The sequence below is a fragment of the Lactuca virosa genome, chromosome 8 (assembly GCF_052849685.1).
Source record: "Lactuca virosa cultivar CGN04683 chromosome 8, Lactuca_virosa_CGN04683_v6, whole genome shotgun sequence".
NCBI lineage: Eukaryota > Viridiplantae > Streptophyta > Magnoliopsida > Asterales > Asteraceae > Lactuca > Lactuca virosa.
In genome coordinates this window covers 124,049,290-124,063,591 of record NC_136433.1, presented here as the reverse complement: position 1 = coordinate 124,063,591, position 14,302 = coordinate 124,049,290, and the positions used below count along the sequence as shown (strand labels likewise).

The window sequence follows — 14,302 nt, the reverse complement described above, 5'->3', positions numbered from 1 at the left end:
AAAATCAAAGCCATTGAGAACTGGTCAGCACCGAAGACGCCTATAGAAATTCGTCAATTTCTAGGCCTCGCTGGCTACTATCGCAGGTTCATTCAGAACTTCTCTCGGATTGCGAAACCGCTTACAACATTGACCCAGAAGGGCGTGGCCTTTGACTGGGAAGAGAAGCAAGAGAAAGCGTTCCAAACGCTAAACCGAGCCTTATGCACCGCACCGATACTGTCCCTCCCCGAAGGGATAGAAGACTTCGTAGTTTATTGCGATGCGTCCAATCAAGGGCTCGGCTGTGTTCTGATGCAACGAGGTAAGGTCATCGCCTATGCCTCAAGGCAGCTGAAGACACATGAGGTCAACTACACCACACACGATCTTGAGTTAGGAGCAGTTGTGTTTGCTCTGAAGATCTGGAGACACTACCTGTATGGTACAAAAAGCACTATCTTTACAGACCATAAAATCCTACAACACATATTCGACCAGAAGGAGTTCAACATGAGACAACGACGGTGGGTCGAGCTACTCAGTTATTACGAATGCGAAATTCGTTATCATCCCGGCAAGGCCAACGTAGTAGCTGACGCCGTAAGTCGGAAGGAATACTCTGGTTGTAGAGTCAAATCATTGACTATGACTATCCATTCACACTTGTCCACACAAATTAAGGAAGCTCAGCTCGAAGCCTTGAAACCTGAAAATGTGGCGGGTGAATCCCTGAGTGGGATGGATAAGAACTTGGTAGTACAGGGTGGCGGAACCTTATATCTCATCGATCGGATCTGGACACCGAAACACGCTGGTTTCAGAGACTTGGTCATGACCGAAGCTCACAACACTCGATATTCCGTCCACCCAGGTTCGGATAAGATGTATCTGGATCTTAAAAAGTTATACTGGTAGCCTAACATGAAAGCAGAGATTGCTACCTTCGTGAGTAAATGCCTTACTTGGGCCAAGGTTAAGGTCGAATACCAGAAGCCATCAGGGTTACTACAGCAACCGGAGATACCTGAATGGAAGTGGGAGAGGATCACGATGGACTTCATAACCAAGTTGCCCAAGACTACGGGTGGTCTCGATACCATTTGGGTGATCGTAGACAGGCTAACAAAGTCCGCACACTTCCTGCCAATCAAAGAGACTGACAAGATGGAGAAGCTAACAAGAACATACCTGAGGGAGATAGTACGACTGCATGGTGTTCCCATATCCATTATCTCCGATAGAGATAGTAGATTCACTTCGAGGTTCTGGCAGTCGCTACAAAGTTCCCTTGGAACTAGGCTGGACATGAGTACAGCCCACCATCCACAGATTGACGGACAAAGTGAGAGAACTATTCAAACCTTGGAAGATATGTTGAGAGCCTGTGTGATCGACTTTGGAAAGGCATAGGATACTCATTTATCCCTTGTTGAATTTTCCTACAACAATAGTTATCACACGAGCATAAAGGCTGCTCCATTTGAAGCCCTCTATGGCCGTAAGTGCAGATCCCCTCTATGCTGGGCTGAGGTGGGCGATACGCAGTTAGCTAAAGGACGGGTTCCTGACAGCACTCTCACAGGTCCGGAAATCATCCGGGAAACGACAGAGAAGATTGTTCAGATTCGTGAACGATTGAAAGCCTCTAGAGACCGACAGAAAAGCTACGCAGACAAACGAAGGAAACCGTTGGAATTCCAAGTGGGCGACCGTGTTCTATTGAAGGTCTCACCCTGGAAGGGCTTGATACGCTTCGGAAAGCGTGGAAAGCTAAATCCAAGATACGTAGGGCCTTTCGAGATGCTTGCCACAATCGGCCCTGTAGCTTACAAACTCAACTTACCCCACGAGATTAGTAACGTACATTCTACTTTCCACGTCTCGAATTTGAAAAAGTGTCTGTCCGACGAGACTCTTGTAATCCCACTCGACGAGATCGAGATCATCGAGAGCCTCAACTTCGTGGAAGAACCTATAGAGATCATGGACCGAGAGGTCAAGCAAATGAAGCAAAGTCGTATCCCGATAGTGAAGGTTCGCTGGAACGCCAAGCGAGGACCTGAATTCACTTGGGAGCGCGAGGATCAACTGAAACTGAAATATCCTCATCTTTTCGTTTAGTTATTTGTAATAGCTTATTTGTTAAACTCTAATTTCGGGACGAAATTCTCTCTAACGGGGGGATGATGTGACAACCCGAAATTTCTATCTTGTACAACACTTAAACTCAATCAAAGTGTGACTCATATCTGCTATCTTCTAGCAATATTTAGAGTCTAATTGAGTGTTCTAATCCTAGTTCATCCAAGGAATGAGTGATAGGAAGTGTCTGTTGAAGTTCAAACCATCAATCAAGCCATAAACCCCCTTTCATAAGGAGTTTACGGCCAGAAAACATGAGTTTGCGGCCAAGGACTCATGGTGGCCGTAAACTCTAGTCTATATAGGTGATACTTGGTCATTTTTCAACACTTTTACCACTTCTAACTCAAGAACTCAGATTTTGCTCTCAACTATCATCAAGTCTTCACTTAAATCTTTAAAATGTAAGTGCTTCCATCCCTTGTTTAGTTACTACATCTTCTTATCTAGCATAACCCATTGATTTCCATTCATTAACATCACCTTTTGGGTTAGATCTTCAAGATCACCAAGAACACCAAGAACACATAGTAGTGTTTTGGGCCTAAATCAACCTTTTTAGCTTCTATATTGTAAGTATCACTTCCCTATGCTCGATATCTAGTTGAAGCACATGTTAAACACCTTGAAAACGTCCATTTTGTGACATCCCCTAATTTCTCGGCCAGAAAAGACCGATTTAATTTATTCTTTTTAAAGTAAAATCAGAGAAATCTTTTAAAAAGATGTTGCGGAATTGGTCCCCAAAACAAAACATGATAAAAGTTTGTCAAAACCTTTCTTTAAGAAATATATAATTTCTTTTTATATCAAAACCTCGGGATGTCATGTTCCGATACAGATCAAAAGCATAAACAAGACATTATAAGCCTTACAACAGTTATTTATAACTACTGGCCTATAATCCAAAAATCACTTATCATCATCATCCGACTATGCTCGGGGTCCACTACCTATAATAGAAAAAGCTGAGTGGGTCAGGCTTGGAAGCCTGGTGAGCATATAGGGTTTTCAACCCACAATAAATAATAAACTCTTTAAGTTTATCAATCAACAAATAATTTATTAATTTCATCAACCAAAAACAACCCTAATTACCCATTCCCGTTATCCTCACCTTACGTCCCTAAAACAATTATCACAAGGGACCTAGCCTAAGGATTTTCATTAGGGGTGACAACATTGCTTCGGGGGTTCCTCCGCAATTTATGTCAAATAAGGCAACCAAAGGGGGTGACAACACTGCTTTCCTCAGCAATTTATGTCAAACAAGACAACCTAACATAAAACAACTAGTAAGGTGACAACATTGCTTTCTTCAGCAATTTATGTCAAATAAAACAACCAATAGGGTGACAACATTGCTTTCCTCCGCAATTTATGTCAAATAAGGCAAACATCGGGGTGACAACATTGCTTTTCCCTTAGCAATTTATGTCAAATAAACAACCAAAATAGGTGACAACATTGCTTTCTTCAGCAATTTATGTCAAATAAGACCACCTGACATAAAACAATCAATATGGTGACAACATTGCTTTCCTCAGCAATTTATGTCAAATAAAACAACCAACGTGGTGACAACACTGCTTTCCTTAGCAATTTATGTCAAATCAAACAAACATCGGGGTGACAACATTGCTTTCCCTCGGCAATTTATGTCAAATAGGCACGAAATCACATCGTCGCCAAGGTTTACACAACAGGCACTAAGTCCATAGCTGCCAACGTACTAAATCCATAGCTACCAATGTACATCTATACTGTACTAAATTCATAGCTACTAACGTACATCTATACTGTACTTTTATCCCTCATACTTTATCTACCCATGTTTTACCCAACATATTCAAAGATAAAATATATATACATTTTAAATCATTTTAAACATGTATAAAACATTCATTCAACACCCATCTCGAATAAACAAACAACATATATACACATAGCACGTATTTTATATAAAATACTTCATATCTATGTGTAAGATGAAAGTGACTACACACTCACCTGATTTAATGAAAATCGGGCAGCAATTCGTTTCCTAAAACGATCGTTTCTAATAAAACCGGGAGTTTTATTGAGAAACCGGGCTCTGCGAGGGTCGGGCTTCGAAACTGAAAAGATAAAATTTCCGGGTCTTCGGGCACTTCGGGGCATGTTACGGGTGTTGGAAATGATCTCGGGGCTTCGGGGGAGGTCGAAATAGTGAAAATATGAGTTTAGGGGTGAAAAATGCCAAGTTTCTAATTCTAGCCGGGAGATCTCGCAACCCCCCCTTTTATAGGGTGCGAGACCGAAGATCAATGGCTGAGGAAGCTCCACGCGGCAGCAGATGCGAGCCTCGGATCCGGAGGGAGGGCAACTGGCTGTGAGGTTCGGAACATGTGGCAGAAGGGGCGAGGCTCGGATGCGAGATGGGTGCGTGCCGGCCTCGGATTGGTCCAACACATCGGACACGGGGCGAAGTCAGAAGCGAGGCGCGTCGGAAGGCCATTGGACAGCACCCTCGATCAAATCAGCAATCAACACGCGTCGGACTCAGCGGGTGACTCACCGAGATTGGCCTTATCCTTGCGAGATTCCTCGGAAATTGTGCCCAATTCTTCTAAAATCCATAACTTTCGCATACGGGCTCCGTTTTTTACGTTCTTTATATGCACGCGTAGGTAAAATTACGCTCTACAACTTTCATTTAGACTTTGTCGGCTAATTTTGACTTTAATTTTTATATTATTATTTTTAACAGATCGGGACAGGAAATCCGTTAAAAATTCATAACTTCTTCATCCGACGTCCGTTTTCGTTAGACTTTTTATCGTTGTGCTCCTATTTATGAGACCTTCGATTCTCATTTAGGTCGTGTCGGCTAAAAATCACTCGATCTAAAATTCGAGTTTTTAGCGGTCTACTGCTAAGCTGAAACTTCGAAAAATCATAACATCCTCATACGAAGTCAGATTTGGGCGTTCTTTTTATACATACTCTTGGTTTAACGAACACTACGAGTTTCGTTTAGATCACTAAGGCTAAAAAGTAGTTTATCAAAAACTCACTTTTTACGACATTCGGCACCGTGCCGGTTTGTCGCGAAACTTCGACAGGTCATAACTTCTTCGTTATAACTCGGATTCGGCATTCTTTATATATCCGTAATCCTTGTCACGACCACTACAACTTTCTTAATAAATATCGGCTTTATCTAATATTTATTTTCGACGCTCATTTTTAATCTTAATTAATTAAATTCTAATAATTAAGCATAAAACACATAAAACACATAATATTCACATAATCCCTTTTCATTTCTCCAAAATGAGTCACAAAGGTTAACCTAGACTATCGTGTCAATATTAATGCCTAGCCTAGAAACACGGGCGTTACACATTTCCCCAAAAACAATTGGTGTTTACGGCCAAGAGCATTTCCCTTGGCTGTAAACCCTAATTAGTGGTGCATTTGAACCATAAGTCCTTCCTAAGGTTTGGTCTTGAGTCTAGAACACCTCCTAGTAGTTTGTAAGACTTTGAAACACCTTTTTGGTACAAAACTTTTAGAGTTTACGACCGCAAACCGATAGGGCCGTAAACCCTATGGTCGTAAACTCATGAGGCCGTGAACACATGGCCGTAAACTCACATGATTGGCCATACACTCCTTAGATGCAATCCCTTGTGATTATAACACTTCCATATAAGTGTTTCCTAGTTCCTAAGGTGTGTTCCTTACTTGATTAGTTGTGTAAACACTAATTATATACATATGTGTATCATTATATGCTTATTAGGATCCGTTGTGCTCAAGGCTTCATTTGGCACTTAGCATCCTTCGAATCGATCTTTCATTTGTATCACTCACTACAGGTGAGTTCATACCCCTTAACTTATCTTTTAAATGATTTTAAATGCTTTTATGGGGGGGGAATACAAGTTGAAATATTATAGTTATTATATCAATCACATGTGATTAATAACTATCAAACATATGGATTTTCTTACATTTCAAACTGTTTTATCAATCAAACTGCTTCAAATCGTTTTATAAACTCTTTTACATATTAAATACTTTCTATTAAACTCTTTTAAACTTATAATTTGTCAAATGCATATCTATATAGATATAGTTATATAAGTAGGATTGAAAGGACTTAGGACTGATAGCTCGCCTTACTTCCTGTTCTTTGTTTGGTTGTGGACTTAGGGTATCGGTTGTCTGTCCGAAGGTCGTTTGAATGTTAGTTATATATTATGTATATGTATATAGATATAAAAGTTCTTCATTCAGTTCAATACCTTTTGGGTAGAAAAGGTATACAAACATGTTCATACATACAAACAACATTGCTAGTAAACTATAATAGGTATAGTTTAGGAAGTTACTAATGTCATTACTAGAACAATGAAACATACTAAGAGTCAGTTCATACATGAGTCAGTACATACTATAACGAGAGACAATACTCACTATAAAAAGAAACAGATAGAGAATACTATTATGAGAGACAATACTCACTATAAAGAGAAAGAGATAGAGAATACTATAACGAGAGACAATACTCTCTATAAAGAGAAACAGATAGAGAATACTATTATGAGAGAAAATACTCACTATAAAGAGAAACAGATAGAGAATATTATAACGAGAGACAATACTCACTATAAAGAGAAACAGTTCATACTATAACAAGGAAGAATACATACTACACACTACACACTAGAGAACATACTACATACTAGACAGAGAGAACATACACTACACTAGTACCTACTATACAAATACAAGAATACTATAACATTAATGTGAGATGCTACTTCATGGCTCGGCATATACTGTTGTGTCACGTTTTGTACCCAGAGTCTCCTGGAGGGAGAGCGTGAATTTGTGTATAGATCTATACGGGACTGACCCTCCTACACCTTGCTGCTAGCTACAGTGGGACCTGCAGGTCTGCGGGTGACGAATGTCATATCATTTCGACGTCTCGAACGTCGTGTTTTACTGGGCAATCGAGTATGGTTACAATCATATCACATTTTACCTTAATTAACTAACAAGTTAAAGGTAGTTAGTACATTAGGAGTTACCTAGATAAAACTACAGTACATCATTATTTTTCCTAATTCATTCACATTGTGATCTTCTCACATAAACGGTAATGAGAAACTATATTTTGGTAATGATAGTCATACTTTGGGAAAACTCATACTTTTACAAAAGAACAAACATAGAGAACAGTTGGGTCTTGGTAGAAGACTGCTTTAGTAGAAAATATAGGGTTTTCTAGGAAGGTTTTAAACATTTACATCAAATACTTACAAACTTTTACATCAAACATTTACAATTACATTCTTCAAACTTATACAAACAAAGACACTAAAATACTTATGAACTCACCAGCTTTAATGTTGATCTACGCTTTCAAAATAACTTGTATTCTCAGGTCGCCAGTAGACAGGTACCGATGGCCAGGTTTTGAGAAGATGGAGCTCATTCAAGACTCATCTTTTATTTTGATTATATATTTTGGTGTCTTATAAACTTCAGAACACACTTGTATTAAAATTATTACTATTAATGCAATGGATGATGTTGTTGCTTGTTTACTATTATGCATTGTTGTGTTACTGTACATGACGTCCTCCGCCCCCGAACGTTTCCGCCGTTCCGGTTTTAGGGTGTGACAGTAGTAGTGGTGAGTTTTTTGATAAGTACAAAGACTATTTTTGTAATCTTCCACTTTCCTTGAGGAGAATGAATATTTTCCATCCAACTTTGGAAATAATTCACTTTCCACCATATTGTGGAAAACTTATTTCATTTAGGAATCCTTTTCCCTCCTTTAAGTCCAACCAAACGCATGAATTCGAGGGAATTGGAATCATTTTCCCTCGAATTACATTCATTTCCCATGTTCTTTTAAGCATAAAAGGACCCGGTTTTGAAACCGAGTTTTATTTATTTTTTCACATAGAACTCGCTGGAAATAAGACCCGGTTGAAAACCGGATTATTTAATTGAAATAACCGGGTCTTATAAGTCTTTTTTTAGTGGTGAATATCCTTTTATTTCTTTAACGTTTGAACTATAAATTCCCATCCTTGATATTCTTTTCCAGGTTTTGTATATATGTAAGCATGCGTGTATGTATAAAAAGTAGAAAATTTCTGAAAAACCGGATTGTACCGATTGACCAGCGATCCGTCGGGTTTTAAAACATTGGTAGTCCATGGATGCGGGACTCCGACGCCTATCTTTGACTTTTGACAACTTTGAACATTGAACTCGATTGAAAGCGTAGCGCCATTCATAAAGTAACAAATGGTATTTTATTCTCAAATGAACTAAAAATTATACCAATTTAGAATGACACTGTCACCTCCTATCCCATACACTAATGTAACGCCCATCATATCCTTTATGTTTATTAATTAAAAAATTTTCTACCACGTACAACTTTTCTAGTTTGCTTCCCTCCTGGGGATAATTATTTTGATTTATTATTTGATTTTAATAGCTCAATATCAATGGTCCTATCACATAATTAAATTGCCACCTTATTAATTTCAAAGAAAAAACCATCCATGTCATTAATTAATATAATTAAAGAAAATTTGCCGAACATGCTACGTCACAAAAGTAACCGGTTAACCTAAACAAAAAAACAATCCAAATGATCAAAGAAAATATAATGACTTTTTTTTCACCAATTTTCACTTAATTTTCAGCAAGTGGCCCAAAATCTGTTAAGCTCTTTCATATTTTATTCTAAAAATACAAATTTCTTAGGCCTTTATCTGAAAATTTCTTTTATCATCTAAATTTAAAATTTAGGTTATCGTTTTGAAATTTCAAAATTTAAATACTTTGACCATTTATATATATATATATATATATATATATATATATATATATATATATATATATATATATATATATATATATATATATATATATATATATATAGGGAAAAGTGAATATACATTACAGCCTCACCTAAGCTTAGGTATTAAACCACATGAAAATAAGTTGTTTTACTATATAAAGATTGCGATTAGGGGATTCACGATTAATAATTGAAGATGTAGATTCATGATGTACATAATAGTTTTGATAAGGAAGCAAGAACATTGATTATCTTCGACCTTCGTGACGTTGGAAAACAATAATGTTCACTAGGGTGAAATAATAAACGATAATGGAAGAATGAAAACAAGGATGGTAAAACGATAATGGAGGGAAGAAATGTTATTGGGGACGAAATATTTACCAAATGAAAACCAAATCGACTTTAATTACTAAGTTAAAACGAAATATTTTAGAGGTTTAGTACCTAAGCTTAGGTGGGGCTGTAATGTATATTCCCTATCCCCATATATATATATATATATATATATATATATATATATATATATATATATATATATATATATATATATATATATATATATATATATATATATATATATTCCGATTTTATGAAAAAGAATTACAGTACTGTAAACCTAATAATAGTTTGAATGGTCAAGATTAATTTATAGTCTGACCACATAAATGTCATGTCATCACTTAATTATATTTATTATTGTTGTTTTAGAAAAGTTGATTTTATTTGTCTCTTGAAAAGTCTTTAGGGGATTTGTATGAGATAAGTCAAAGGAATTAAAGGGCAGGATTGTATTACATCCCTTCAAAATCAAAGGTATTGTACCCTTAACGGATCTTATGCTATTACTTTAATACATATGATTTGGATTCATAATTGAAAATGGCTTTATATATTACGTCAATCATATACTGCATTCATTAAATGTAGGATCGATGTAAATCTAAAATCATTTCAAAATTATATTTTAGATTTGAAAATGAGAAACGGTCTCGTTAATGATTCCCGGCGGAAATAATATAAAATATCCGATTCATATATATTTAACCTTATCCTAACGTGGTATGTCCAACCTCTCTCTATAAATACCCCTTGAACTAACTACCTTCACTCTCATCTCTCTCTCTCTCTCTCTCTCTCTCTCTCTCTCTCTCTCTCTCTCTCAAAAATACACACGTTTTGGTGTGTGTTTTCTTTAAATATGATGACGAGGATTTTGAATAGATTGATTTTGCTATTTGCATTTACAGTGTGTTTATTTCCATTGTTCAATGATCATATCAATGGAGGAAAAGGAGGAGTTATGGCTTTCCACAAGGTTTATATGAACTACCAATCTTTGAATGCGATCAACGTCAAACAAATTTACAGAACTGGATACCACTTTCAACCTAAGCAAAACTGGATTAACGGTACATCTTCTTCTTTTTCATCTTTTATTATTTTTCTTATACAACGCACAGTAAAAAAATAATAATAATAACTACTTATGGACAGAATTGTTCACAATTGTTTATATTTTTTTAAATATAAATCAGACTTTCCAAACAGATGGGATCAATTGGTTGCCAATCTGTCTGTTTTTGCAGTGTTTTATTGTCGAATGTTACCCTTGGATAATATATAGTCAAATGAATCTCTTAACTAAGTGTATGTAGGTATTGGAAGAAATTAAGTTTTGCGGGCGCCAACCATTTGCGAAATTTATCGTAATATTTAATTTATTATAAATAATAAATAATATATAAGTATTATGGAAAAGTTTTTTTAGAAAGAAAATGAACTGCAATTTAAAAAATATATACTATATATCCCCTCGGTGTACCAATTAGAGGTAAATAAAAATCTCCATATATATGGACCAATAAAGGTGTTCATTTCCAATGTTTGAATTCGAGACGTGTCTAGCTAATACTTTTCACCTCTTACCATTATATAATTATGTGGATCGAGATGAAATGATAAGTAATACGTACGTAATACCATATATATGAACAATTGTATTATTAACTATTATTAATATTAAGTATTAACTATTAATGTTAATTTATTATTGATCGTGTAATCATACTTCTATTATAAAATACACGTCAATTTTTGACCCATGCAAACACGCTCGTGCATGTGCTTCAAAACTTCAGAGCTGATTAATATATATACACACACAAACAAAATTGAAGAAAGAATCTTGTAACAAAATAATCATACTTAATATTAATATTCGTGATTTCTTGGCCTTAAGTTATTACAAGTACAATACGTGATGTATTTGTATCACAACTATTTTATAGCTTTTACATTGAAAATATACATTGCTTTGTAGTATTCAATAATTTCTATATAAGACCTACTTTCACTAATTTTAGCCATCAATTTGGGCTCCATCTCAAACAAAAGCTCAATATAATTACTCTTGATATATTAGTTTGAAAGGTCAATAAAATGATCCTATGGAAAATTACGATATATGGGTTAGAATCTGAGATGCTAAGGGCACTTTATATGGTATGATATGCCTCATGACTTTGTGGAAAATTGTAGTGATGGTGACATGTCCTCTTTCAACACGTGAAGTTATCAAAATACATGAGCTCTTTACATATTGGCAATTAATTACCTAATTGCCCCTTACAACAACGTTACATTACTTAATTTTGAAAATTAAGTTAAATAAACTAGAAGGTTTCTATTTTTTTGTTACGATTTGCAAGTTAAGTTTTTGTTTTTATTAATAATTAGTTACCATATATCTATGTCAAATATTCTTATCACTAATTGTGTTTTTTCCTTCTCATGCACGATGCGGATGGACACAAATTAAACCAACGTAGACCCAAATGGTGAGTTTAAGTTCTTAATATTCTTTATCAAAATTAATTTATATATTAGAAACTAAAAATATGTATTATTTTGATATAATAACATAAATTGATACTTAATTTTGTATTCTTTCTCAGCACCCATGTATTACAAGGGATACTATCATCTTTTCTACCAATATAACCCGAAAGGCGCTGTATGGGGCAACATCGTATGGGCCCACTCCGTATCAAAAGACATGATCAACTGGATTCCACTCGATCCAGCAATCGTACCATCGAAACCTTTTGACAAATACGGATGTTGGTCCGGATCCGCCACAATCCTACCCGGAAACAAACCCGTGATTTTGTACACAGGAATTATTGATAAAAAGCCAGCACCAGGTTATCAAGTCCAAAACTACGCCATTCCTGCAAACTATTCAGACCCGTTTCTCCGTGACTGGATCAAACCAGATGATAATCCGATAGTAAAACCCACTTATGAAAACGTCTCATCTTTTCGTGACCCTACAACTGCTTGGTTTAACAATGGTCATTGGAAGATGATTGTAGGTAGCAAACACAAGCATCGAGGGATTGCTTATTTGTATAGGAGTCGGGATTTTGTTAAGTGGACTAAGGCCAAACATACGCTCCATGACAAACCGGGTACGGGTATGTGGGAGTGTCCGGATTTTTTCCCGGTATCAGCATATGGGCAATCCGGGTTGGATACCTCAGTGTTGAAGGGTGGTGTTAAACATGTGTTTAAGGTTAGCCTTGACATGACTAGGTTTGAGTATTACACGATTGGTACATATGACACGATTAAGGATAAATATTACCCGGATAACACTTCTGTTGATGGTTGGGCCGGTTTAAGATATGATTATGGAAATTTTTATGCATCAAAGACATTCTTTGACCCGGTTCAAAACCGGAGGATTCTGTGGGGTTGGGCTAATGAGTCGAGTACGAGTTACGAAGATGTTGCAAAGGGGTGGGCCGGAATTCAGGTAATCAAATTGCTCATATTTATCTTGAATATATATATAATAGAATTTTAATCTTGTGTTATTATTAATATTAAAATAAACTTAATACGTTGGAATTTATATATATTGTGTAGTTGATTCCACGTATGGTATGGCTGGACCCTAGTGGAAAGCAATTGCTACAATGGCCAATTCATGAATTGGAAACACTTCGAGGTGACAACGTGCACTTAAGTGATGTGAAGCTTAACAAGGGCGACGTTGTTGAGGTCAAAGGAATTACTCCTGCTCAGGTTTGTACCTTATGCATTCGTTGTAGTACGTTTATATGATTATATCGACGATTAGATATGACTCATTTATGAGTGTTGATATGATATGATACATGCAGGCGGATGTGGAGGTGATGTTTTCGTTTTCAACCTTGGATGAAGCTGAGAATTTTGATCCGGAATGGTCGAAATTGCCCTCGGAAAATCTTGCTTTGGAGATATGTGGGATCACGGGTACTAAACAAGGAGGGTTAGGGCCATTTGGGCTTTTAACGTTGGCTTCAAACAAGCTTGAAGAATATACCCCCGTATTTTTTAGGGTTTTCAAGACTCTTGACAAGACATATAAAGTTCTCATGTGTTCTGATGCTACACCGTAATCTCTCTCTCTCTCTCTCTCTCTCTCTCTCTCTCTCTCTCTCTCTCTCTCTCTCTCTCTCTCTCTCTCTCTCTCTCTCTCTCTCTCTCTCTCTCTCTCTCTCTCTCATAGCCAACAAAAGTATAGAATTGTAATTGACTCAAAAGCGATTCATTGTTGCAAAGTCTCCTGTCCTAAATATTGACTTTCATTTTGTTATATGATGTTCACAGTTCCACCTTGAACAAGAACGAGTACAAGCCATCATTTGCAGGCTTTGTGGATGTTGATTTAACTGCAAAGACGCTTTCACTTAGAAGCTTGATCGATCACTCAGTTGTTGAAAGCTTTGGTGAGGGTGGAAAGACTGTCATAACATCGAGGGTTTATCCGACAATTGCAGTGGCCGAAGATGCACATTTGTTTTTATTTAACAACGGTACGGAAACCGTCACTGTTGAGAGTGTGGGTGCTTGGTCTATGAAGAGTCCTGAATTCATGAATTAGATTAGAGTTTAGTTAGGAGAGTAATTATTTTATGTTGCAACTGCATTTATGGTTAGTTTCGCTTATTAATTCTTTAGGAACATAATTCCAATTGATTTGTGTTTATTTGATTTTCTTTATGATATGAATTTTCCTTGATTTTGTTTGGTTGCTGATGCTAGGCATTTCAACAATATGACATTTTATAAGATAATCGCTAAGATTTGAAATATGATTAAACTCAAATTACATATCAACAATATAACATTTTATAAAATAATCGGTAAGATTTGAAATATGATTCCTATACAAGGAAAATGACCTTTATGAGTAGTGAGTACTACAAGCCTTTAGCTGCAACGCAAGTGTCACTGCTAAAA

General features: G+C 36.3%; 1 protein-coding gene across 1 annotated transcript; it reads left to right on the top strand.

Annotated features, from left to right (window-relative positions):
* Positions 1-11,754: 11,754 nt before the first annotated feature.
* LOC145134644 (beta-fructofuranosidase, insoluble isoenzyme 1-like) lies at positions 11,755-14,084 on the top strand. Its single transcript, XM_079069490.1, has 5 exons — positions 11,755-11,847; positions 11,965-12,827; positions 12,941-13,099; positions 13,198-13,454; positions 13,670-14,084. The coding sequence occupies exons 2-5, from the start codon at positions 11,970-11,972 to the stop codon at positions 13,941-13,943; spliced, it is 1,548 nt and encodes a 515-aa protein (XP_078925616.1). The 5' UTR covers positions 11,755-11,847; positions 11,965-11,969; the 3' UTR covers positions 13,944-14,084.
* Positions 14,085-14,302: the final 218 nt, after the last annotated feature.

Excerpts from the sequence above, each read along its gene's own strand:
- LOC145134644 (XM_079069490.1), top strand. The coding sequence starts at position 11,970 with ATGTATTACAAGGGATACTATCATCTTTTCTACCAATATAACCCGAAA. Across the intron at positions 12,828-12,940 it reads AGGGGTGGGCCGGAATTCAG|TTGATTCCACGTATGGTATG; the intron begins GTAATCAAATTG and ends TATATTGTGTAG. Across the intron at positions 13,100-13,197 it reads AAGGAATTACTCCTGCTCAG|GCGGATGTGGAGGTGATGTT; the intron begins GTTTGTACCTTA and ends TGATACATGCAG.